The following is a 26,798-nucleotide window of genomic DNA, read 5'->3' on the forward strand; positions in this document are numbered from 1 at the left end:
TGCTTTAAAATATGTGTATATATATATATACACATATTTTAATTATCAAACTTACAGAAAAATTACACAAACAGTACAAAGGATTCCCATATACTCTGACACCAATTGCCCAAGTGTTAACATTTCACCACATCTGCCCCTGAATCACCTTTCGCCTTCTCTCTATATGCACTTGTTATCATGTTTTTCAGAACCATCTGAGAGCAAGCTGTAGACATTATGCTTCATCACCTCTAAGTACTGCACGGTGTAGTTTTCTAAACAAGGATATTCCCGTACATAACCATAACACAATTTTTCAAGACAGGAAATCCACGTTGATACAACACTACCATCCAAGCCACAGACCTCAATCGAATTTGCCATTTGTCTCAACAATGCTTCTTTTACTTCCTATGACCAGGATCTCATGGAACACATGTTGCATTTAGTTTTCGGATTTCTTCACCCTCGTCCAAGCAGGAATTATTCCTTAGTCTTTCCCTGTGATGTCCTCAACAGTTTTAGAGACTGGGTCTTCAGTTCTACAGGATGATCTTCTGATGCCTTTTCATGACCCAAAACTCAGGTCCTATTTTCTTAGAAGGCTTCCAGAAGAAACGACGCTGTGCTCTTCTCAGTGAATGACATTAGAAGCGTATGATGCTCACGTATCCTATTACTGGGAATGTTAACCTTTCTCATCTGATTGTGTTGGTGTACACCAGGTCTGTACACCATAGGATCATTACTTTTCCCCTTTGTAATTAATTACTTTTAGTATTAGAGCTGTTCCAAGATTGTCAGTATTCCATTCCTCATCAATCATTTATCAACTCACCAGCATCCACCGACAACTCCTAAGCACTAGGATAGTTGCCAAATGGAGATATTCCATGTCCATGATTCTATGTGGTTTAGTTGGCATTCCACTGTAAGGAACAACTTTTCTTCCACCCTTCCTTCCTACTTCAGTCAATGGGTTGTAATCTATTATTATCATTTATTTTAATATTCAAATATTCAAGATTTGGCCAGCAGAATGCTCTTCAAGCTGGTCCTTGTGGTCTTTTGACACGTGTTCATCATATTTTGAGCATTTTCTTTCTTGCACAAGATGTTCCAAGTTCATCTCATATTTTTTCTAGCCTAGCTCTGAAAACAGACCTTACTCTGAAGGGCCCAGAGCCCTGATTCCCTCTAGTGGAGAACAACATTTAGACATCAAGATCTGAGATCTCAGAGTGCTCATTGTAACTTGGATACACTGCTTTTTGGCTCTCTCAGTAGATGATGCGCTAAAAAAATCTATGTGTGTGTCCACACATGTATATGCACACACATATACATCTATGACTAACTCTCTATTTGTGTTTGTGTGAGGAGGTACATACACATGCTATAAATTCATATTTTCCAGCACCAAGTCAACAGGTCCAATTCCAATGTAAAACCTCAGGATTATTTTTAACCTTCTTCTTTTTTATGTTAGTAAATACTTTCTCCAACAGTGAGAAATCTGGCTTTCATTGTCTTCAATATCTTTTACTTTTTTGCTCAATGTATTTATTTGCTCAATATAACAGATCTCCCAAACAAACAACCATTTCTTTTTTCTGTCACCTCTGGACGACTCCTTCCTCCCTGAACATCTTAACATGCCGGGGAGGTAAGGGCTGTTCATGTGATTTTATAGGATTTTATACCTCATTTTCATAGGACTTAAATACAATTATGGCTTGTTTTCCTCTCTGTACCTCCAATAGACTGTAAACTCTGAGGGAGTATGGAACCTAACTGTGCCTATTGGCTCAGAGAAATATTTATTGAAGGAATAAAAGAAGTAAAATTTAGATTGGGCAATTTTAGGAATCATCAGTGATAAAGTCCTAAGAATGAAATTGATTTCAAAGAAAAAAAGAGAAAATATATAATTCTTTTTCAAAAGATGTTATTTATTTATTTGAGAGAGAGAGAACATCAGCAGGGGTAGGAGTAGAGAGGGAGGGAGAGGTGGGAGGGGGAAAGAATCTCAAACAGACTCTGCACTGAGCGCGGAGCCTCATGTGGGGCTCAATCTCATGACCTGGAGATCATGACCTGAGCAGAAACCAAGAGTCAGATGCTTAATGGAGTGAGCCACCCAGGTGCCCCACAAAAATATAATTCTTTAAAAATACCGAGAAGAGGTAGGAAAGGAAAAGTGAAACTGAATAGGAATGAAATTAGAAAGTGGACCAGGGGCGCCTGGGTGGCACAGCGGTTAAGCTTCTGCCTTCGGCTCAGGGCGTGATCCTGGCGTTATGGGATCGAGCCCCACATTCAGGCTCTTCCACTATGAGCCTGCTTCTTCCTCTCCTACTCCCCCTGCTTGTGTTCCCTCTCTCACTGGCTGTCTCTATCTCTATCGAATAAATAAATAAAATCTTTAAAAAAAAAAAAAAAAAAAGAAAGTGGACCAAAACCAACACTTTAGAATGGAGAGTTTTAAGTCAACACTGTCAAAAGTTATTTAAAAAACGAATTAGGAGAACTGAAATTATATGACTAATTAGCATTATCTTCAATTGTGAGTCTGGAATTCTTGTTTTTTAGGTTAAAGTTTTATACTCTGGACTTAGAATCTGAATTTCTAACTCTCATTAAGGGCATCAGGTTTTATCCCTGGAAACCATTTTCTTCAAAATTTTACTTTTTCCTGTTTATCTTGGAGTATCAGAACAGTTGACAAGTCTTAGTTTCTACTCATCACTTAAAAATACAGCATAATCTCATAGAAATCTTGATCAATATCAAGTTGTCTTTCAAAATGAGTGTCCTTTTTCTAAATTTAACTCTTTGGTCATCAGTGTTTGTCTTTTGGTAGGTCAGATCTCTAGCTTTTAATAGATTTTTATCAGTCCTGGGATTACCAGATGATTGTTTTATCCACTAACAAGGCTATAATCGCTACATTCCTTAAAACTTTAATATCAGGAAAATAAATTTATACATCTTATGGGTTGATATTTTCATTTTTTTAATATGCTAATCACATTCCATTCAGACTTGTATAACTAGTCACAAATTTTGACATACATTCTTTGTTCTATAAAAGATCTTCACCCTGATAGAGTAAATAACACTAATTATGAGGGCACTTAATAATAACAAACATATTGGGGCGCCTGGGTGGCGCAGTCGTTAAGCATCTGCCTTCAGCTCAGGGCGTGATCCCAGCGTTCTGGGATCGAGCCCCACATCAGGCTCCTCTGCTGGGAGCCTGCTTCTTCCTCTCCCACTCCCCCTGCTTGTGTTCCTCCTCTCACTAACTGTCTCTGTCAAATAAATAAAATCTTTAAAAAATAATAATAATAACAAACATAATATCAACAATATACACTGCGGCTCCTTATATTTATCATTTCACTCAATGCTTACAAAAATCCCATGAGGTTATTATTAATCCTTCCTGATGATGAGAAACGGGTTTAATACAATAGTTCTCCCTTATCCGTAGTTTCACTTTCTGTAGTTTTAGTTACCCATGGTTTCAGTTACCCATTGTATACCTCAGTCCTGAAACAGATGATCCCTCTTCTGACATATTGGCAGAAGGTCAATAGCAGCCTAAAGCTTTATCACAATGCCTATGTCATTCACGTCATATCATCTTATCACAAAAGCATGTGATCATCTCACATCATCATAAAGAAGAAAAGTGAGTACAGTACAATAAAATATTTTGAGAAAGAGAGCTTCATTCACATAACTTTGCAGTTTATTGTTATAATTGTTCTATTTTATTATTAATTATTATCTCTCATTGTGCCTAATTTATAAATTAAACTTTATCATAGATATGTATACATAGAAAAAAAACATGGCATATATGGGATTAGGTACTATCTGTGGTTTTCAGGCATCCATTGGACGTCTTGGAATATGTCCTCCATAGATATGGGGGGACTACTTTTCATAAATAATTTGTTAATTTGTCAATGGTTATACTATTGGTAAGTAGCAGAGCCAAGTCTTCAAATCAGGTCAACATATTCGAAAAGTTCTAAATATAAGCCTTAACTCCTAGCATTTAAAAAAATGAAATAATATGAAATTTTATTTAAACAGAAACAAGTGAAGAAATGTTTTGCTTCTTAAAAAAAATTAGTTAACAAAGGACTTATTATATGGTTCCAGTGGTAAGCGCCTCTAGGAACTTAAGATTCTGGTACATATTTCCTTGAATACCATTACCTATATTGTCTCCTCATAGAGACTAAATGCTCACTGATAATGAAAAAAATAGTGAATTTATCAATGCTTTTATGATATAATTCACTTAATAATTTTGGCCTACCAATATTTGGGATGGGCCCCCTCAATTATATGAAATGAAGCAGAATCATCTAATTAAGAAAGTTTAAAAGTAGAAGGGATTTTAGAAATACTTGAGTCCATTCTCATCTTACTGGTAAGAAAATCAAGGCCCAGAAAGTTTAAGTGACTTGCTCAAAGTCATGCATTGCTGGGCATTGCTAAGATGCCTGACACAACTGGGATCCTTTCATCAATACCACTATCATTTTTTTTTTTTCTGCAAAAAGGCACTAACCACAGAAAACATATTAAAATACAGAAATGTCACAGTCTGTATAGGAAAACATTTGTCTTTAAAGCACAACTCACCATTCGACACGTGTTTACTGATTTCTCTTTTTTCTATATCTTAACTACTGCAAGTACACTATCCGATATACTAGCCCTTTGCCACATGTAGCCATTTAAATTAAAATTAATTAAATTAAATTAATTAATTAAAATTAATAAAGTTAAAAAAAGTTCTATTGAGTACTGCTGCATTAGAATGCCAAGTCCACAAGAAGAGGGATTCTCATTTAGTTTGTTGATGTATGCCCACAAAGAGAATGGTGCCTGACACATAGTAAACCTCAACAAATACTTGTTGAATGACTGAATATTTTTGAGAGATTTTTGTATAGCCCAATGAAGTTTTCAATCAAATACATGGCAATACACTTCTTTTTTTTTTTTTTTTTTTTTTTTTTTTTTTTTCCAAAAAGGGAAAATGAAAGATTCCAAATAAACAGCAAACCGACTCTATGTGTTAAGGAACTAAAACAAGAACAAGCCAAGCCCAAAGTTGGCAAAAGACAGGAATAACACAGATTAGAGCAAAAATAAATGAAATAGAGAACNAAACATTGCACCAGAAAGTTCTAAATACATAAGTTTAGTAAGATTGCACAGCATTTACTATGTTCAGATTTCTTGGTTTGGGAAGGAGAATGAATTTCTTTTGTGCCAGACATTTTGAATTTGTTAATTTCCCATGTTCTACAAACGTAGAAATTAGAAAGGGCATATAACCCAGGATACACTCATAATTCAAAGTCATAAGAAAATATGTTTTTAATTTAATTTTAATTTAATGTGTTTCAAATAATAATTTAAATATATTAGTAGTATAATTATAATAATAATTAAGAAATATTAAGATCTCAATGACAGAAAGGGATATTTTGAACTGGCCAAAAAATTACCTTATGCTTTCATTATTAATCACTAATTTATATTAGACAGGTGCAACATTTAATTTTTAAAGCTAGAGATTTACTAAAGTCATCCTTAAAATTTCAGCTATAAGACTCCTACTCAATGTCGAACATACCTCTCTTTATGCAGCTGAGGTCTGATGTTCTTACACTGATATCATTAAATAAAAGTTAAATTCTACATGTGGAAAATTTTACCAAGACAAAATTATTGGTAAAGGACATGCTAAATGGCATTTATCCTGAAATGAGAACATAAAGTGTACTTTAAAATATAGGTACTTTGTTATAGGGATATGTAAACTTATTTTCAGTGTATGAATAAACATCCCAACAACTTTTTTTCTGCTCAAATGCCTGTTGGTATTTTCCCTATGTGAAAAGTAACGAATAAAAATCCTTTTTAAGATATGCCTATCCTTAGCATCCAGTATGTTTTCCCTTTTATCATGTAAGAACTATATATTCAATATTAATGAAGGATAATCTAATATATTGAATAACCAGAAGAATATCTGTACTTTTACTTATCTATTAAATATTTAACTAATAATATCTTCTTCTACTCACGAATGAAATACTTGTTCAATGTAAACTTTAAAATGCAGAAATAAAAAACCACTCATAATTCTATTATCCAGAAATTAAGGACATAGTTCTTACAGCCTTTGACAAATGTGTGTTTGTGTGTGTGGTGAGTTGGGGAAATGCTCTGAGTTTGTACAGTGATATAGAAAAGGTGATTCTACATGTGCTTTGTGACTTCTTCACAGCTAGTGACAGATCACAAACATTTTATCCTATCAATAAATTTAATTCTATAACATGCCTTTTAATAGCTGCATACTATTTCACCATTTGGATATATCATTTATTTACTCATCTACTATTGGAGAAATATCTTTGAAACTTTCAGTAGAATGGTCAGATGCAGTATGTTTTTAGAATACCAATATCAGCTTTAGAATATAAAATGGTCAACAGAATTAATCATGTCACATACCTGTTTACAGAGTTTCAGGAATGGTCAGGAATAAAGGATAAACTAAAAACTCTATGGAATCAGTAAATGAGTAGTTTATTCTTGGTGTCACTCATTAATAGTCTCTGTATTTCTGGCTGCCTTGGTTTCCTCAGCATAGTGTTGAATAAACATTGTGAACTTTTCTGATTAAACTTTTTATCTAAGAGGATAAAGACTTGTTCTACTCCAGGTTCCGGATGCTTCAATACCAATGACCGATTCTGACAGTTGAGCCAATTTCAGTGTAAAATTGTATAGTCAAATATATTTTTTGGACTTAACTTCTAGTTTCATATGTTTTTATATATATTTATTCTCTGCAGTATTGTATATTTTTGTAATCCTACTTTTTCTTCCATCATTTTAGAGGCCATTACCCCTTCCCATATATTTTTTTTTTTTGGTAGAGTGATACTATACCATCTTCCAAATACCCAGTCCTATAAATATGCATCTAGTATAAACCATTGTGAATTTAGTCTAGAACCATAAAAACCATCTGAGGAGAACTTAAGTTAAAAATCTACTGTCTAATCATTAGAAATTATAAATTCTGAAAAATCTGTTTATTAGAGGAATGTCTTTTACATATTCAAAATGATTAGTCAACACCACTGGAGAATATTTCACTTTTTATTTTCTTAGATACAATCTATCAGAAAAACAAATTTTAATTAATCTATGATCATTCTAAATGAAGATGAAATAAAAAAATACTTAACATATCTGTGTTGTTTTTATATGCAACATGCCAATTAATCATCAAAAATAGTTTTTCCAATTCTACTTTAAAGACTACATAATGAAACTGAAGAAACATTCTTTTGCTTGAAAAGGTCATGCTCCTAAATAGTTTAAACATTTCCTAAAACAATATGTTTACACTATTAACACAATCTGCTCAGAAAATTCTTTTTAAAAATAGTATAAATGTAAATTATTACACATTTGAAAGACAGATGCTTGAATTAATGAAGTTTAACTATATAAATGTGTATGGGAGGATATGAGTGGACAAAAAAGATCCGCTCAGACAATTATTCTAAAATACACTTAGGTAGAGACTGTTTAAAATTCTTGAGGAAAAACAGTCTGAATTATTATTCTTTATTACCTTTAAAATTTCATTGCCTCTTTTAACAATCCAAAGGCACAATGCACTTGCTCTTAAAAAAAGGTTCAAACAATCTAGATTTACCACAACCCAGTCCTTTTCCACAAAGTGTGTTCTCCATTTTGTGAGTCTCTGTAGATATGGAAACCAGCATGGTCTGTTATACGTGGCAGGCATTTCAACAATGCCAAATGGACGCAATTCGAACAATCCCATCAGATTTTCATAACTGACGGAATATATGGAGTCAAAAAATTTTAGTAACACACTTGGCACAAGAAATTCACATTTCCCTAATTCAGATTTTCAGGAACTTCTTAGATCTACATAACATAGAAAGCTACTGATGGGATATCTGAAAGAGCATGAAGACTCCAATGAAAGATACAACTTTCCATCCTTTAGTAGGAAATTCTAAAGACTCAGGCACCTATATAAGTAGATCTGACTGTCAGTATACACAGGTTCACCCACAGAGAAAATAAACTCCCATATGTTGCGACACTTGGCATCTGTGCTCGTCCTTTTCCTATTTCATGCCATGTTTCCCTGGCCCTACGTACTGAATGCAGATTCATCTGAAGGGAACAGCTCCTCCAGCAGCTAATGTGAGGGCTCCCAGCACTACAACCATGAGATGATCTGGCACTGCTGCCTGTTTACAGCTCTCCCTCGGGGGTGGATGTGGGTGCTGGCATTCCTTGCTGTGCACTAGCAGCAGAGAACACCAGCAAACTGGGACACCTGAAGGACACCGCATAATTTCAGTAAGATTTAAGAGAGGAGAAGCAGAACTCTGTTGCTATCAAATATGGTAGAAGCGCAACTTTCTTGTTGCATTTTCGGCCAGGAAGGAAGTTTAGAGAGAAAGAGAGTACGAATGAGAAAGAATTTATTGGAATGACAGGGCTGTTTTAGATCTTGGAAAATGCTGAGGCATACAATAACAGAATTAAAGAAAGTAACAAAATAATTACTCGATATAAATATTCCATAAAATTAAGCATTTACTTTCTTCGTGTGTTATATAAATGTACATATTCTGTATCTTAAAACTAAATTATAAACTCCTTGCAAGTAAAAATTGTGCTTTATTGTCTTTAGCTAATAAATATTTCTGACATTGATTTAAAAAACTATGTAAGGATAAAAGCTTATGAAATCTCAGAGCTCTAGTAGGTAAAAAAATAATCGGAAGATCTATTGCTAATTATTTATTAACAGATCTAACCCTTCTAGAGGCAGCTAATTATATTCTTGATATATCATTATAATTGGGGAAAACTGATATGAGTATTATAACTGTGATACTGAAACTATATTATATAAAAATAAACCAAAATATGCTCATAGAAAATTTCCTTGCCCACTTTTAAATAATAGTATTTGGCATTTACCAAAATTATATATATTCACATACACAATTAGTTTCAAAGTATATGGTAGACTTCAAGGCTCAGCAAACTTGTTTTCTATAAAGATCCAGATAATAAGTATTTGAGGGTTGTAGGCTACATATGGTCTCCACCATGACCACTCAAATCTACTACAGTGTAAAAGAAACCACAGACAATATGTAAATGAATGAGTGTTGCTGTTTTCCAATCAAACGTCATTTACAAAAACAGTCAGCCAACATATGGACAGCAGTTTGCCAGCCCTTGAAGTAGATTATATATTACCAGAAGTAGCACTAAAGGGGATAAAGAAAGGATAATTTAATATTTTTATAGGAAAAAAATATTCATGACATTTTTAAGATCTTTACTGATTCTTAAAAACAACAACAACAAAACCCATAGACTTAAGTAGCACATGAATCTTACCTGGTTAGGTATCCTCAATGGGGGCCTTGGACCTCCAGGGTACCGAGGTGACATAAAAGGCTATTGAAGTAAAACAAATAAATAAACAAAACAAAACAAAAAAACAGCACAATGTAAAATACGGATCTGAAAATAAACTGTTTTAAAGAATTTTTGAATTATATAAAACATAAATCAACTTATTTCCCCATGTGGTTGCTTTCAGGAGAATAAATGCTTTTAAGAAAAATCACCATCCAATTTTTATTTTGTAGAATATCTGGAACATTTTCCAAAAAGAATATAAAAACATTAAAGATAACTAAAGTAACTAAAGCAAAAAATTTTTTTAAATGTTAATTATTATTAAATAATGAAATTTAAATGGCAAAAAAAAAGATTAAGGAATTTAGGCAACTGAATCTCAGCAAAGACTTCAGGAAGAGGTTTATTGGCTGTATCAATATATAAACTGGGTTCTGAACATATACTTTGGATTCAATTATTCAGTTTGGTTACCAATTTCCTTTAATATTATTCACTTTTTCTTTCATACCTGTTTAAAATGGTAAAGAAATTTCTTTTCCATAGGTTCTTTGTGGTGAAAGGAGCTTTGGCTTTCCTTTTTTAAGTGTTTGTTATAATTCAAAATTGATTGTAAATTCTAAGGTTGAAATTTCTTTGCGTATTTTGAGCTTAGCAGGTTATGAGCTGTGTACTTTTAACAAAAGAAAAAACTGATCTTACGTTAAAATTCAAGTCAATTTATCTTGTTAGATAAATCACATCCTGCTAAAATGTGCTGACTCTGTCAGTCCAGAAAACATTCTGAAAAATATTCTAAAAATAGCATTTTAATTACTGCCCAATGCTGAGTGGAAGAACATTTTCGATCACTCAGATTCAGGCATCAAATTTTTCAAAGTATATTCCTAACATTATTCAGTTTCCATTTTTACAGAAAAATTATATAATTTTGTTTAATTATATCACACTATATAATTTACTTAAACTTAAGATTATTCCTTATATGTAACATAAGTAAATTATCAACTCTAAATGGTTGAATATCATGAAGTAAGATATTAAGAGTGAAGTAAATATAAATCAAAGACCAATTTAACATAAGCTTGGGCAAGCCAAATCTACGGTACTTTACATAATTAAATTCCATATTTATAACGTATTTTCTATAAACATTTTAGAAACTGAGCCTGTAGTTCTTGGCTACATTTTAAAAGCAGGGTTATTTTAAAAAGCAGCATCTGAAAAATAAAATCCTAACAAATTTATGCTGTATGGACTGTTTCTATAATATCTTTTGGAAGATTTGACAAACCAACAAGAGGAACTTTAGAGTTAAACAAGCAATTCAGTTTTTTGCTCACTGTGTTCTTACATGTTAGACCATTATTGTATGTTTTTCTATGTTAATCTTTATGTTAATCAGAAGATCATTTTAAATGGACAGAAACACTGGATTATTCAGGTAATACTGTCGCCTCCAGCTGATAAAACTTAAGTGGATTTTCCGATTTTAACATTGAAAGAATGTTTAGTTTTCATGTATTTGATCAAAATTGTTTCTCTTTTATCCTTTCTAGACTACTCTAAATAGAATTAGTTAGTTAACTATACTGCCAACTAGAAGCTTATCCCAATATTCACATTCCCTCTGCTTTATTTCTAATCATCTAATTTCATTTATGGAACTGCCTTTTAAATTCTGGACTCGTTTACAAAATTTAGTAATTAAGTATTGTATCATTGGTCTTGGAATGTTTGCCTTCCTTTCACAAAGTGATGTTTTATGACACATTTATTAACCCAAAATATATCGATTTAGTTTTTGAAACATGGAGAAATAAAAATAGGTTTACAAATAATTCCTGTCTATAAAATTCACTTTGAAATGGAATCTGAGGTAGAAATTATGTTAAAAATATTACTAAATACCAAATGCTGAGATAAACATTGAGATGGGCCTTATTTGAAATACAACATTTGAGATCTGCATATTCCTCTGAATGTAAAATGATGTTTCAGTGTTAACATAATGGACTATCTGAAAAGAAAGATTTCTCTAATCGATGGTACTGTGAATAAATGTATTTTAATGGGATTGTCATACTGTCCTATCTGACTGTGAGGCACCATCAAGGAACTACTGAGAGGGGGAGGCGGAGCTTGTGGTAGCTCTACAGAGGAAGATTGAGAGAAAAAAGTTCTCTCTTTAGTTAATTTATTTCCTCTTTATGCCCCCCTCCAAGTTCAAATTTATGTGTTTTTGACCAAAAAAAGGAAAAAAGAAAAAAAGAAAGAAAAGAGAAAAGAAAAAAAAAAAGAAAACCATTTATAAATTCTCATCTGTATCCAATTGCAGAAAAAATGACAAAAATCTAGTTGACTGGGATAAAAAAACTACTACTTTTACCTAAAATACAAAGATTGCTATGGGTAAAGCACTTCTGATCTCGAATTAGTGCTGTTATAACATAAGCTGTCACCATTCAGATTGAACATTACCTTAGATGACCTAGTCAACCACATAGGTCCTCACTTGCCTACTTGCTGAGGTAGAGACACAGCAACCGAACCCACAAGAGTTTGCATACGAGCAACTGAGAATATTCTACTAACATTCAGAAGCCAATTTCCTTTCAAATATAATTCAAGATATTAAAACTAATTTAAATTCTTTAACAGTAAAATACTCATCTAAGAGGTTACCATCTGATCACATGAAGTGTATCTATTGACAGACATGTCAATGCTCTCTGCATTAACAGCTTGGGAAGAACAGATTCTTGAAAAAAAATTTTGGCTATGAAATCATCTTTATATTTGGGGGGAAAGTTTTTTTTTAATAGTTTGGGCATTAAAATACTTGCCTGAAGGTGTCAGGTTGGTGAATCAATATTTTAACTGGAAAAAGCCTTTATCCGGAAAAGGCTATTTATGATGTCTGTGAAAAAAACATTTGACTGGGAGTCAGGGCCTGGGTTCTAGTTTTGCAATAACACTAATTAGCAGAGGGCCTCTGGGCTAAAAAACCTTTCAGGGCTTTAATTTTCTAAACCATAAAATGAGGGAGTTGGACTGGATAATCTCTAAAGTCCCTTAGCAAAATGAAAAAAATAAAACAAAAAACACCAAAAACAAAACTCCATGATTCTGTGTTAATTACCTCCAGCATTACCCTTATGTATACAGATTTGTACACTGTAAATAGCTATAAATATTTGAAATGTGTAGGGGTGGGGATATAGGCATATGCTCCTAACTCGAAAACCACTTTTATCAAGGAGCTGGAGAGACATATTCCCGTGCTTTCCAGAGAAAAGGAAAACCTAGTTAAAGAAAAAAATACTCCAACAATGATGCACTTTGTTCAGATCAAAGGTCAACCAGAAGAATAAAAAAAGCTGAACTTCTCGATTGAAAGGTATACTAGCAATTCTTTAATTCAACAAATGTGTGTTCAATACCTACAAATACACTTTGGGATAAGTCGTTGGACATTTCAGTAATCAAAGCAGATAAAGTTCACTGTCCTCTGATTAGGATTTTTTAAGGTTCCATTCTTGTAATTAATAGGATAAACAATTTTCTGGAAAAACTGTTTTCTCTATCAGTCCACTAATTTGAAGAAATAGAATGTTCTCTTCACCAAATGGCAAGTATCAATGAAAACCCACAGAAAATAATATTTCAATCTGTTGCCTTCCCTCAGAAGTCGTAATTACATCACCCTGACTTGACAGAACATGTAGTGCTATGAAGGAATGAAAATCAAGGCTATGCTTTGATTTTGGAAAAAAGTTTTCCAAATTAGGCAAAACTCACGGAATCAGGTTCTTTATAACACAAGATAAAATGAGTAGCACTGTTAGTGTTCTGACATATGGAAAATACACTTATAGGCATAAATTCTTTCTACATGTTTCAGCTACCTGCCCAAAAAGAATGCGATAACCCAAAGTGAAAGGAATAAAAACATATACAAAGCCTGAGAATTCAATAAAATTTGGTGACTGAATGGGGGGAAAAAAACTCTAATAGAAATACAAACCAAATGTCCATCTCATTTCCTCTAAGTAGTCTTTTAGAGAAAATATCATACCATTTAGAATCATAATTTATTTCAGAATGAATGTCATTCAATCTCAAAGGATTATTATTTTCCATTAAATCAAGAATTATTCATGGAATTTTAAACTTCTGCTTCCCTAAAAGAGAGATTTTCCTTTATTCTGTGCCCTTTCTGCTAGTGGAAGGTAGTCTGTCTCTTATTTGATCCTTAGTGTTTTAACTCAATTCCCTGAGAATTAGAAGGAACCAGCTCTTTCTCTTTCCTCATGCTAGTTGAAGTTAGATTGCTCAGATGATTCTTTCCTTCTCTGAAGATTCCAAATGTTCCCAATGGAATTGTTCTATAAATAATATACCCATCCTGAGATATAAAGAAAATAGAAGTGAAGGCTGTAGAAATACAGGATAGAAGAGGAAAACTGAGGACATTAATGAAAGTAGAGTTGACAAGATTTGACAATGCACTGGATACATGGAATGAGAAAAAAAGAGGAACCAAAGATAAATCCCCAATTTTTGGCTTGAGGTTATGCTTTTACAGAAGTGGGGAAGAGCCAAGGTTTAAGTGACTACCTGTAATCTGACTGCCATGCTAGACTGGGAGCTTCTTGTAGGCTGGTACCATAGCATCTAATGTGGTATTTAGCACATAGTAGGCATTCAGCACATTTTTAAAATGAATAAAGAAATATGTGGTATTATAGTAGAATAAGACAAGCACAGAGCTCCAATATTTCAGTTATGGCTTTAAGGTCATTGTGGCATGGGAACAGATTTTCTTCCAACTGTGAACCTTTGTGTTATTGTTGATCCAAGATGAGTTTTGGGGAGACACATATAAAAAAATATTCGACTTGCAAAAAAAAAAAACCAAAATTTACCCATCCTGAAATTGCAGGTGCTAAGAACCATTTTAAGCCCTAACTTCTTTTAATATACATGATCAAACTGTACATCTTAAATGACACATTGCTCAAATGTTAACTTTAATATTTTCTTGTTAAAAATATTTATTTATTTGAGTATGGCTTTAAGTATATTTGAGTGTAGTTGACATATAGTGTTACATTAGTTTCAGGTGTACAACAGTGATTCGACAAGTTTATACATTATTCTATGCTTACAAGTGCAGCTACCATCAGTCACCATAATATTTCCTAACATTTTAATAGTTTTTAGAAAACATATAACTATGATTTATCAACACTAGAATATTCTTTGCTTCTTGAGACTACCCTGTGTTCTCCTTTCTCTGCCAAGTAAATTTCTACTAACCTCCCTAGGGACAGTTTACATGTCACTTCCTCTTTGAAGAATCTCTATAGGCTCCGCTCCTTCGACTTCTTAGCACTTTGTTCATTCTACTATCATAAAGGATTCAGTACAATGCAGTATAATGTGTGCCCTGATATGAAGGAAACCCACTTCAGAGGCAAGAACACAAAACCACAGCAGAGCAAGGAATTATCTTAATGTCAAGGTAATTAATCCATAAAATAAAACTGGTACAACCAAGAATCCTGAAAATGGATGTAGTAATATATAAATCAACTTATCTCTCTTTTTCTTTTTTTTTAAAGAGGGAGACAGTCATGGTGGGGGTCAGAGGGAGAGAGAGAATCTTAAGCAGGCTCTACATGCAGCATGGAGCCCCACGCAGGGATGGATCTCACAGTCCTGAGATTGTGACCTGAGCCGAAATCAAGAGTTGCATACTCAACAGACTGAGCCACCCAGGTGCCCAAATCACCTTCTATCTTATTTTAAATATTTGTATGGCTTTAGAAACTCTTTATTTATTTATTTTTGAAGAGTTTATTTTTAAGTAATCTCCACACCCAACATGGGGCTTGAACTCACAATCCTGAGATCAAGAGTATCATGTTCCACCAACTAAGCCAGCCAGGTGCCTCTAGAAACTCTTTAAATATTAGTCTCTGAGAATAAACTGATAATAAAGAAAATTTAAAATCATTAAAAAATAAGTTTTTTTAAAATGCCACTTAAGCATTTTCTATATACTACTTATATTCTATGTATAACACATACTATTTTCTATATACTCTATTTTATTTTATAAGCACAATTTAGAACAAATCAGTGAAGAAGAGAAGAAGAATACTGATTTCTTTAGAATGGACAAATGTAACATTTAGAACAGTTTACTCTTATGAAAGAAGTCTGAGGTATGTTCTAAAACACAATTTTACGGGACTTATCTAATGTAAAGTAACAACTTTCTGAGGACAAAATTATTCATGTGGAAGTTGCTTCTAATTTTGAAAAAAATAGTATCTTTTTAAAATGACTGAAAGAACACAATTACCAAGTTTAAGAAAATATGAAATGACGAAACAACTTAAAAAATGAACATTCACTTAAATAATGACTTCCTCACAGAATTACCCAACTGAAGTTTTACAAATTTTATATTGTACAATTATAAAAAAATCTGACGTATAAAATTTTACTTCAGTGTATCTTTTGGACACATTTTATAGCAGAAAGTTTTACTTTTTTAGAATTTACTAGGTTAACCTCCTTACTATGTAAAAGGAGGACCAAAGACCAAATTTCTTAATTGCCATTTTACAGGCTGCTGTAAAGGTATTACTGCTACAGTAATACCTTTATGGAATGAAGGCAGCTACACATACTTCATTCTTACGACCAACTGACCACAAATAAATTGCCTGACTTGGCACTTCCTCCTGGGCCCCCCAGCAACTGTGCAACCATTCACTTAATGTAGAATTCTTTACCCTTGCTACCACTCAACCAGGAAAAGCTGAAAAGGCAGAGGTATTTCAGGTAAGCAAGTTAATTTGCATATAAAGCACTAATTAGTATGTGCTCTTGATTCACTGAACTAAAAAGAAATGCGACAACTGAAATAAAATCAATTTAGTAAGCTCTAGTTCTCTTTTCTTACATATTTTTGGTAGAGTTTTGATAATATATGTTGTCTTTAGTCCACTTATTAATGTGTTTTTAAGTCACATGTCAAAAGGCAATAGAAGATGAGTAGGGAACGGTGATAAAGGCAAGTGGTATTATTAGAAGAGTATCACCATTATAATCAAACTGTTCATTATAATCTGATAGCTTATAATGAGGTTCATGAGGAAGGAAATCAAACAGTTAGCACATTCTAAGAGAAAATACAGAGTTGCATTCAATAAATATTTGGTTGGTTCCATAGCTGGCTCATTGACTAAGGGAATGAACACTGATGGAAGACTAAAAAAAAAAAAACAGCAAAAGATGGAATAAAGTTTGGTTCTCTCGCATAAAATCTCACCTGACCAATGTGTCTTGTTAAAAATAGGTGATACCTCTTGCTATTGTAAACACTAAGCCCCAGGATTAGCATAGTATATCTGATTTGTCTAGTGAGTGCATGCTTATCAATTATGTATAGAAGGGAAAATTCTGCTTGCTTCAATAGGATAATTTATATCTCCCAGAGGACCTAATAAAAACAGGTAAGGAACAAAGTGTTGACCCCAAGAAGATACTGAATTACAATACAATATCCCAATCAATAACATCTAAGAGAATTTCTAATTTAGATGACTAATAAGGCCTTTTACTCCCTCCTACTCCATTCAGGTTTCTCTCAGTTGTGTCCTACAGTACCATGTTTACACAAAGGACCCTACCTCATCTTTTTAGATTGAAATATACTCAGAGAGAGAGAATCCTCAGGCATGTTTAAGCTTACATATTTTCTTTCCATTAAGAAAAGGCTAAGCATTTAAGTAAGAATATTAAGCATGTTGTCTTCCTATCGTATTGTCTTTAGCCCATAACCATCTTTAGTCCAAAATATGTAAGAAAATGGTTATTTGCCAAAAAGTTATTTGCTTCTATCACCATTTAGGCAAAAACACAAGATGCAAAGTGACATATAGGTAGAAAAAATATTATATTAATTACGTAAATATCGAATATCTAGCTCACTTGGTCCTGTGCAGTTATGGCTTTAGACAGATTAAATCTTCTGATATTTTTGATGTACTGTTTAAGCAGGCAAAGGGAATAAGTAAGACACAATTCTATGACATAAAATTATTCTGGAATCTTTCAAGGAAAAATCTTCTCCCAAACAAAATTGTTTGAAATGTTAAATATGGCAGGTTCTAATTATTTTTTATAGTTCTGGAAAGGTAATAAAAATACGTTCACTATAAGATTTTACCCAAAGCATAAATATTCCTTTAAACACTAAATACTAAATATTACCTTTTATTTACTGTGTGTCCATTTTTTAGTTAATTCGATTCTCTTTACTGTACAAGATTTTCCTATATAGATCTCTTTTTTTTTTTTTTTAAGAGAGAGAGGTGGGAAGAGGCAGAAGGAGAGGAAGAGAATCTTAAGAAGGTTTCACACCCAGCGTGAAACTGACTCAGGGCCTGATCTCACAACCCTGAGATCACAACCTGAGCCAAAATTAAGAGTCGGATGCTTAACCAACTGAGCCACCCAGGTGCCCCAGATTTTCCTAGATAAACTTCTATTCTCTATTTTTCAATTCCCTATTTCATTTAGAAGTAAATCTTCTTCCTTAATTGTGCTAACTTTCTTGAACTCATGTGCTATCAATAATAAATAAAACTGGGAATATTATTTTGAAAAATCTTTAGTGTTGTCATTTCTGCATATCACTACCGCCATCTTTCATATAGTAAGAGTGTTCACATATTTTAATTTTATAATTCCATGAGATGCTTCATGAGTTTTCTGTAGAAAAGTAATGAAGCATAAATTATACATCAAATGAATTTCGTCAAAGTTACTTTACAATTCATATATCTTAATTTGTTTAGTTTCTTTTCTGTTTTCCATAAAAACCTCCATCAGACATTACTGACACCCCAGTGGATAAGACACTCTTGATTAACACATTTTAATTCCAACTGGTATTAAACTAATTTAGCTCACAAAATGACATACTTGTGCTAGCGCATTCTGCTGATAAGCATAAATATGTAGCTTATCTCCCGTACATCTTAGATATTCTATCATCATCAACACTTAATTAAAATAACTCATATAAAATAACTGTAAAGTATTACCAGATCCAGTTTCCTAGATGTTATTTTTGTAAGGCTAATCCAATTCAGCACAGTCTTATAAGCAGGTTGATTCTTTTGATATGGATTTAGTCTAAGCATCAAAATTGCTCACTCACATTATGGGCCTTTTCAAGAAGATGAGACTATTTCTCAAGCCTTCATTACATATACTAGAGGTGTGTGGCAATGGACTTCTGGATTGTGAATGGGGACCATGCTGTCTGCTGATCTAATAAGCTATAAAGGTTGATAATGTTCTATAAAAAGCTTTAATAATTTGTTTTAGGTCAATTTATATTCACAAATACAGAGAGGCACATTTTGTTGCTGTCTGTGAGGCACGTAGCTGGAGTCCTACATAAGCTGAATCTGGCTCCATGCTGCCTCCCACTACTGACTGAAGTCACAGATGGATCAACCCGTATTAATGTATTAAAAAAATTACATTATGGATACGAAAATATGTATTTGGGATTTATAATTTATAAAAGAAGCTATAACAATCATTTTTCAAAACCACTCATTTTTTTCATTAAAGAATGCAAAAGTATTCTATTCTTCCCTTTCCCTATTTTATATTCATACTTCCATGTAAATGTGTCCCAGATGACAGTACAGGAGAGAGGTACTTTAATTTACTGAAATGTTCCACTGGAAGGAAGGAAGGAAGGATTGGAAGGAAGAGAAGGAGGGAGGGAGGGAGGAAGGAAGGAAGGAAGGAAGGAGAAAGAAAGAAAGAAAGAAAGAAAGAAAGAAAGAAAGAAAGAAAGAAAGAGAAAGAAAGAAGAAAGAAAGAAAGAAAGAAAGAAAGAAAGAAAGAAAGAAAGAAAGAAAGAAAGAAAGAAAGGTGAAGGAAGGAAGAAATGAAGGAGGGAGGAAGGAAGAAAGGATGGAGGGAGGAAGGAAGGAAAGAAAGAAAGGGAAAGAGGAAAGAAGGAAGGAAGGCAAGCAGCATGCTACTTTTTTCCTATCTTTCTGCTAATATGGTAGGGAAGATTCTACTGATTAAGCAGTAGTCTTTTCAAATTCTCAAATAGCAATAAGAATGTTAAGCTGGCCTATGGTCTTGGTCTTCTAATACAAGTGGCAGATTATATATATATTTACTTTCTTTAAAAATGAAACGATACTTTCATATTCACTTGGTTACTTACCTATAAACATAAAATCTATATTTAAAGTTACAAAACTCATGTCTAAGCTTTATAGCATAATCTTTCTACAGAAGAGGTTTTTATAGCAATTGTTAATGCACCACAAAGTCTGTTTTGGAACTAGAGCTTACTAATTTGACTAATGCTAGAATGCATAAAAAAAGCAATATGAGAAAATTCAAGTTGCACAGAGTGAAGTTACTTCTCCATCTCCAATTTAAAATATACATTTGATATACAAGTCTTAAATAGATATATGTACACAAAACTGATAAGACAAAATTCAAATGGAAAATATATTTACTGATGTCAAGGTAATATGTAGAATACAAAAATGATAGAAAACAGGTAGTATTCACATTTGAAAGCACTTTAAGTAATTAATTCTATTTTACTCTTTCTTGAAAAGCCTCCTACTGTTCCGATTACTCTATTCCCTGGCATTATATTTTCTACTCAAGATTATACTGGCTTGCTGGGTATAATGGATGATACCTGGCAATAGCCTATATGCTCTTCTTAAAGGCACCAGCAGGGCTGTTTTCTTTGTTCCTCGGCAGGAATGAACAGTTGTAACAGCCAACGCTTCACTCCCAGCAGCATTTCTTTGGCCTCCTCCACCTCCCCCTCCAGCCACGGCCTCATCTCTTGCTTTCCCTTTACAGCAAAACTCTGAGTTGGGCACACTTATTGTCTCCAATTTCTCTCCTCCCAGTTTATCCTCAATCTATTTTTATTTGGCTTTCATGCCCATCACTGCACTGAAACTGGCCTGATCAAGGCCACAAATTACGTCCTTGTTAAACCCAAAGGTCAATTGTCAGTCCTCAACTAATGTGAACTATCAGTAGCATTTGACATAGGTGATTATTCCTCTCCTTGAAACATTTTCTCCATGTGGCTTCAAGGATACCACAATGCCTGGCTTTCTCCTTATCTCTTGGACTGCTCCCTCTCATTCTTCTTTGGTGGTCCCTCCTCACCTCCCTGACTTCTTGACATTAGAGTGCACTAGGGCCATTGTAGAGCTTTTTGTCTCTATCAGTACTCACAATCTTGGTGTTCTCAACCAGGCTTATAGCTTTAAATATTATCCACATACTAACAACTCCCAAATGATTCTAGCCCAAGCCTGGACCCCAAAACTGCAGGCGGATAGTCTGTTCCCTACTCAACATCTCCTGAATATCTGATAGCCATCTTAATCTTACTGAGTTCAAAATTAAGCTTCTGGTATTCCCTCTCATATCTCTTCTTGCAAGTTTGACCTACATCAGTAAATGTCAACTCTGTTCTTCCAGCTGAAGAAGTCAAAAGCCTTGCTTTTGTTACTATCTCCCTTAATGGACTCTAAATTCCACGTGGGCAGGGATTTCTATTTATCTTTTTTTTTTAAATTCATAGGGAGCACATATGACCCAAGGTCAGGGCTAGGCAACATGCCCTGAGATGGCACCCCACTTCATAGGCCCCAGTCATACCTCCAGGAACTTGCCTTTCACTGAGCTGCATGCCTGCAGGCTTACTCCCTCAACCTTCACCCCTACCCCACCCCCCTCCTTGAGTTGCAGTAAATGTTTGGTGCTGTGTGTCATCAGCAATCTTTGCCAATGGTTCTCAAGTTTTAGTTTGTAAGACTCATCTGTTAAAAACAAAACAAACAACAACAACAAAAACAAAAGATTTCTGCCTCACTTCCTACCCCCACGAATTCTGACATACTGGAAGTTGGTTGACATCCAGGACTCTCCTGTCAGTACTGCACAGAACACACTTAAAGGAACATTGTTCTTAGTCTTTACCCTTTAGATTTCTTAGAAGCTATCTAGCGGTGGGCAAATTATGCTCACCCACTAAGTGTGGCCTACCACTTGCTTCTGTAGATAAAGTTTCCCTGGAACAGTTTCATTGCACAGTGTCTGTGGCTGCTTTTACACTACAAGGACACTATAACAACAGAGTCGAGTAGTTGTAACTTCAAAGCCTCCAAAGCCTAAAATTTACAGAAAAAGTTTGTCAACTCCTCCTACAGATACAAGACAAATTATTTCTGAACACCCCCCAGTAATAAGTTCTCTTTTAAAAAAGCTGAAGACAGGGGCACCTGGGTGGCTCAGTCGGTTAAGCATCTGCCTTTGGCTCAGGTCATGATCCCAGGGTCCTGGGATCAAGTCCAGCACTGGACTCCTTGCTCAGCAGGGGGGCCTGCTTCTCCCTCTCTTTCTGCAGCTTCCCCTGCTTGTCCTCTCTCTCTCTAATAAATAAAATCTTTAAAAAAAAAAAAAAGCCAAAGACATTTTTTTTTTAAAGATTTTATTTATTTATTCAACAGAGATAGAGACAGCCAGCGAGAGAGGGAACACAAGCAGGGGGGAGTGGGAGAGGAAGAAGCAGGCTCACAGCGGAAGAGCCTGATGTGGGGCTCGATCCCACAATGCCGGGATCACGCCCTGAGCCCAAGGCAGACATTCAACCGCTGTGCCACCCAGGCGCCCCCAAAGACATTCTAATGTATACCTAAGATAAATCTATCCCACCCATATAGGGCATTTATAATATGCATAATAACCCATCCTTATCTTTATTCTTTCTTTTAAGTTTTTGATTTAAGTAATCTCTATACCCAACCTGGGGTTTGAACTCACAATTCCAAGATCAAGAGTGGTATGTTACACCAATTCAGCCAGCCAAGTGCCCCACCCATCCTTATCTTTAATTCCCCAAAGAATGGTGACCATTTTCTTTCTGTAACCAACATTAAATAAAACTAAAATTGTTATAAATTGCCTTTGTATATTCGCAATTTGACATATATTCCTCACCCCACCCCAAGTAGCTATAATAAAAACTGAAACACTCTGGGAAGAATTTTCAAAATAAGATCTTTTCAAAAGAAAAACTGTACTTTCAAATTAGCTGAAAAATAGACAAACCCTTATCACAGATGTAATTTTAAAATATGATATTTTATTTCTTCCCACTAAATACCCTAACACCTTTAGCTAGCAGATGCAGCATTAAAGAAAAAGGAACACCAATATTGGTCTAGGATGGCTAAGTTAACTTTTTCTCAAATATTCATTTTGATAAATAAACAAATAAAGTAGGGTTTTCTAACAGAAAACGATTTCATTCCATTCTACTGAGACACCCATGTAAAGACTCTGAAGCCCTGATTCTTCTTTGCTCTCTGGTCCATCTAGTTACTGTTGTAGGATCTTCAGTTGTTTGAAACTGCAATTTTTAAAAAAGCTTACTTAGTTACTCAAGCCGAGCAGTTTTAATTTGTTCTAATAGTTGAGGCCAGAAAAACTATTACCACAACTGCAGGAAAGCATTATCAAAGCCAGCAGCTGCCAGGCACCTTTATTTATTTTTTTTTTTAGACTGCTTTTATCTTTGTATTAGAGAAAAACTTGTTCTATTTTCGATATTTAAGAATCTCTGTTCTTTAAAGATTCAAAATTACATTTTAAAGAAAATTAAACTTAATTTTTATGTCTTGAACTTTGATAAATAAGTAATCTTCCCCACCTCCACTCACTCTGCAGATCCTGGTGTATTTAATTCTGAAAAACACTTATTTTTAATGTCCAGATTTTTAAACTGTATATACTGACAATGTTATAGTTCAGTAAGTCAAGTCCACTCGAGATTTTTCAGTACCCTGTCATTCGAAAACTAAGGAAAGATACACTAACTAATTTTTTGGCTCATTATCTAAGATTAGAGATGCTAGCTACAACTTCCAGGGAGAGGAAAGGGAGTTTCTCCTGGTTTAGGGTATTTCCTAAAACTAATTCTGCAAGCAGCCATGGTCAGGATGGATAAGAGGAAAGGAAAACCAATGGGAGTAAAGGTAATATGAAGATTAATAATAAAAGGGAATTGAGAAAGCAAGTAGACTATTAAACTATATGTATAAATAACAGGGCAAAAAGGGTATAACTGATTATAGAATAGTTGCATAAAAGTTTAAATAGGAATAGCAGAGCAGGGGTGCCTGGATATCTCACTCAGTTAAGCATCCCACTCTTGATTTTGCCTCCCATCATGATCTCAGGGTCATGAGATGGGTCCCTGCATCAGAGTTCATAATAAATAAATAAATCTTAAAAAAAAAAAGGAATAGCAGAACAGATAAGTATATTGAGTTATGAAGCTATCTTCAAAATGTAGGACTTATTTCCAGAAATAAATTAAATACCAGTTCAAGAAATATTTAAACAGGTCTTGTAAGTGTTTTTTTCCTTTTTTTTTTGTTTTTTGTTTTTTCTTTTTGGTTTCAAGATCATTAGATTGTTAAATTAAATAGTTTTTTTCTCATTTTTTGATTCATTTTGATTTCTTTTAAACTATCAAGAATACTGTTTTGTTTTTGTCTTCATTGCTTTATGAATGCCATTTATACTGAGCTTTTTCCGGTCAATAACACCACCATGGAGAAAAGGGAAGACTTCTTTCTATTCTTCGTTTTTCTTATTGCATGATTATTATGTCAAAGCATTAGGTCAGCTTGCTACAGTGCAGTCTTGCTAAAAATAGAACCTATGGAAAATACACCCTGAACAAGCAGACACATCTACAAATCACCACTAGATGGCAAAGCAGCTTTCCCATTGCTAACATCATGCCAGCAAACAAAACGTGACTTACAAATCTGCTGCAACATGTTTTACAGTATCAGAATATCTATCTATTCAGGCTTTAAATATGGATGATCACCTCAGTCTGAAACTAAATTGCTTGGTACGCTCTATCTTCAACTAATATTTATAATTTATTGACATCAAAGCCTTAAATTTATAACCCAACATCAATGTATTATTAGTTTTCAACAATTTCAGTTAAGAAAACTAAAGATCTAGTGAGTAGAGGACAGCAAATTTATCAAGATAAAAATCGAAACAAAACTAACACATGGTAAAAAAACCAAAAAACCAAAAAAAAAAAAAAACCAAAAAACGTATAACACATGGTAAAAATGAACCAAAGGCTACACAGGGTTCAAAATTAGATATTTATAAGCATAGCCCACATTAGGTATATGCTCAAAGGTATCTACATTAGCACTTATTAAAAGATTTTTTTAAAATAAAAGATATGGATATGTTTAGTTACAGTGACAAAAAGCAAAATAGAGTTTTCTACTTAAAAGTTTTCTTGTGGGAAAGACCAGTAAAGAAGAGAAAAATAAGGTTTTTCACCCCTGTCAAATTTTCTTGTTTGAAACAAAAAATACCCATTTCTTCAAGGCAGTATGCAAGCTACAGTACATTCACAAGAGAAGCTTTCTTTTTACTCAAATCTATAAAATTACAGAACTTCATAAGGTGACAAATAGTCTAATCTTTTTAAACACAAAGGAAAACTTTGTTTTATTTTACGTATGTTACTAAACCATTTTGATTGCTACACATAAGTGAGAAGAAATTCTAATTGGGTCAAGGAACCCAATTATTTGTTGAACCCATTCAATAAATTGCAGGAATCAAACTTTGCCTGTCTTTTGATAAGAATGCTATGAAAACGAATAAATAGAACTTTGATGCTTTTAATACATAATTCATATTTCTTAGCATACAATGAAATTTTGCATATGATTCTAGCACAGGGACAGGGGACTCAGTTCTGATTGCCTACTATGTGTACTCATACCAACCACAATAATGCATTTTCTTCCTCTAAAACTGCCAAACTCTAGTTAGATCAGTGGCCATGTCGACTGCTTCCCCTTGACCCAGTAGCAAGATTTCCCAATTAAAAAAAGAATTCTAACGTCATTCACCAGTTCCACGGTAGGTAGGCCACTTTGAGAATTTATAGGGTTTTGTATACAAATTACTCTTTTGATTAAAGACTCCAAGTAAATAAACATGTGTCTTACTTTAAATGGCTTTATTTTACTGAACCGATACCTCCTTTTGCATGACCTACTATTCCCATTTGATTTTACTTAATTGGTCTACTATTCAACAACAGAAGCTCTTTAATTTCAATAAAAATGTCAAAGTTTAAGTATGAACAATGTTAATATCTGTCACAAATAGACACAAATCTAAATTTTTACAGTATGATCACATAGTGAGTAGAACTCAGAATTACTGAAGCCGGTGCTTTATGCGCTAATTACAAACTCTTCTTTCTTTAGTTTCTTTTTTTCTTTCCTTTCTTTTCTTTTCTTTTTTTTTTTTTATTACATTCTAATAGGCTCAATCCTTTCCTGGCCTTGTCCCATTCCAGCTGACCCCAAATAAGCTTTGCATTTTCTCACTAAGAATAGGAATTCAAACCTATTCTCATACTTTGGATAATTCTTGGAGGTTAATATCCCTTCTGGAATTGAATTAGAAACTGGTGTTCAGAATTAAATTATGATTGTCTGCTGCTACTTCTACTCATTTAAGTCAGCTACTCTTCATTAACAACAGGCATTATGGCCAGAATTATGCTGAAGTATAGACCAATCCCTGTAGGAAACCAATACTGGTATTTAGGAAATTCTTGAGTAGACTAATCCCATCATTATATGTACCGAAAGATAATAACATCCTATTTCTTTTTTAAAAGTTTGATAGTATGAGTTGTTCAATATTTCAAAGAGGTATTTCTAGGGAGACTGGACATTAAGCTTATTGAATAGGGAAAACGAGTTTTTGGGATTAGCCAGAATGGTCTCCCTGGATAAAGAGGAATGACATGTATCAAACTCAAACATATCTTTTTCTACCTTCTATCTTTCTTAACTCAGATAAAGACATTAAAACTTTCCAGAGGTCCAAAGTAGGAACCTCAGAACGATCCTTGATTCTTCCAAGTCTTTCTTTTCTAACTCTAATTTGGTTAATCAACTAAAGCCTATTAAACATTAACTATGAATTGTTTCTTCCTTTTCAATCCTACTGCCACTACTCTTCCAGAGGTCCACAAAGTCTCTTCCTTGGGCTACTTAAAATAGTCAACTGACTGATTCCCTTGCATCCATTCTCTTTAA

The 26,798-nt window shown here is 33.8% G+C and overlaps 1 protein-coding gene across 5 annotated transcripts in view; it reads right to left on the minus strand.

The window, feature by feature from the left end:
• The window catches only part of SSBP2 (single stranded DNA binding protein 2), a 283,430-nt gene that overhangs the window by 49,992 nt on the left and 206,640 nt on the right, over positions 1 to 26,798 (minus strand). For all 5 annotated transcript variants that reach the window (XM_011220992.3, XM_011220990.3, XM_002916223.4 and 2 more), the window contains one exon: positions 9,499 to 9,558. In XM_011220992.3, the coding sequence (XP_011219294.1) occupies positions 9,499 to 9,558 (60 nt within the window). The remainder of the gene's footprint in view (positions 1 to 9,498; positions 9,559 to 26,798) is intronic.

The sequence above is a fragment of the Ailuropoda melanoleuca genome, chromosome 3 (genome assembly GCF_002007445.2).
Source record: "Ailuropoda melanoleuca isolate Jingjing chromosome 3, ASM200744v2, whole genome shotgun sequence".
Classification (NCBI taxonomy): Eukaryota; Metazoa; Chordata; class Mammalia; order Carnivora; family Ursidae; genus Ailuropoda; species Ailuropoda melanoleuca.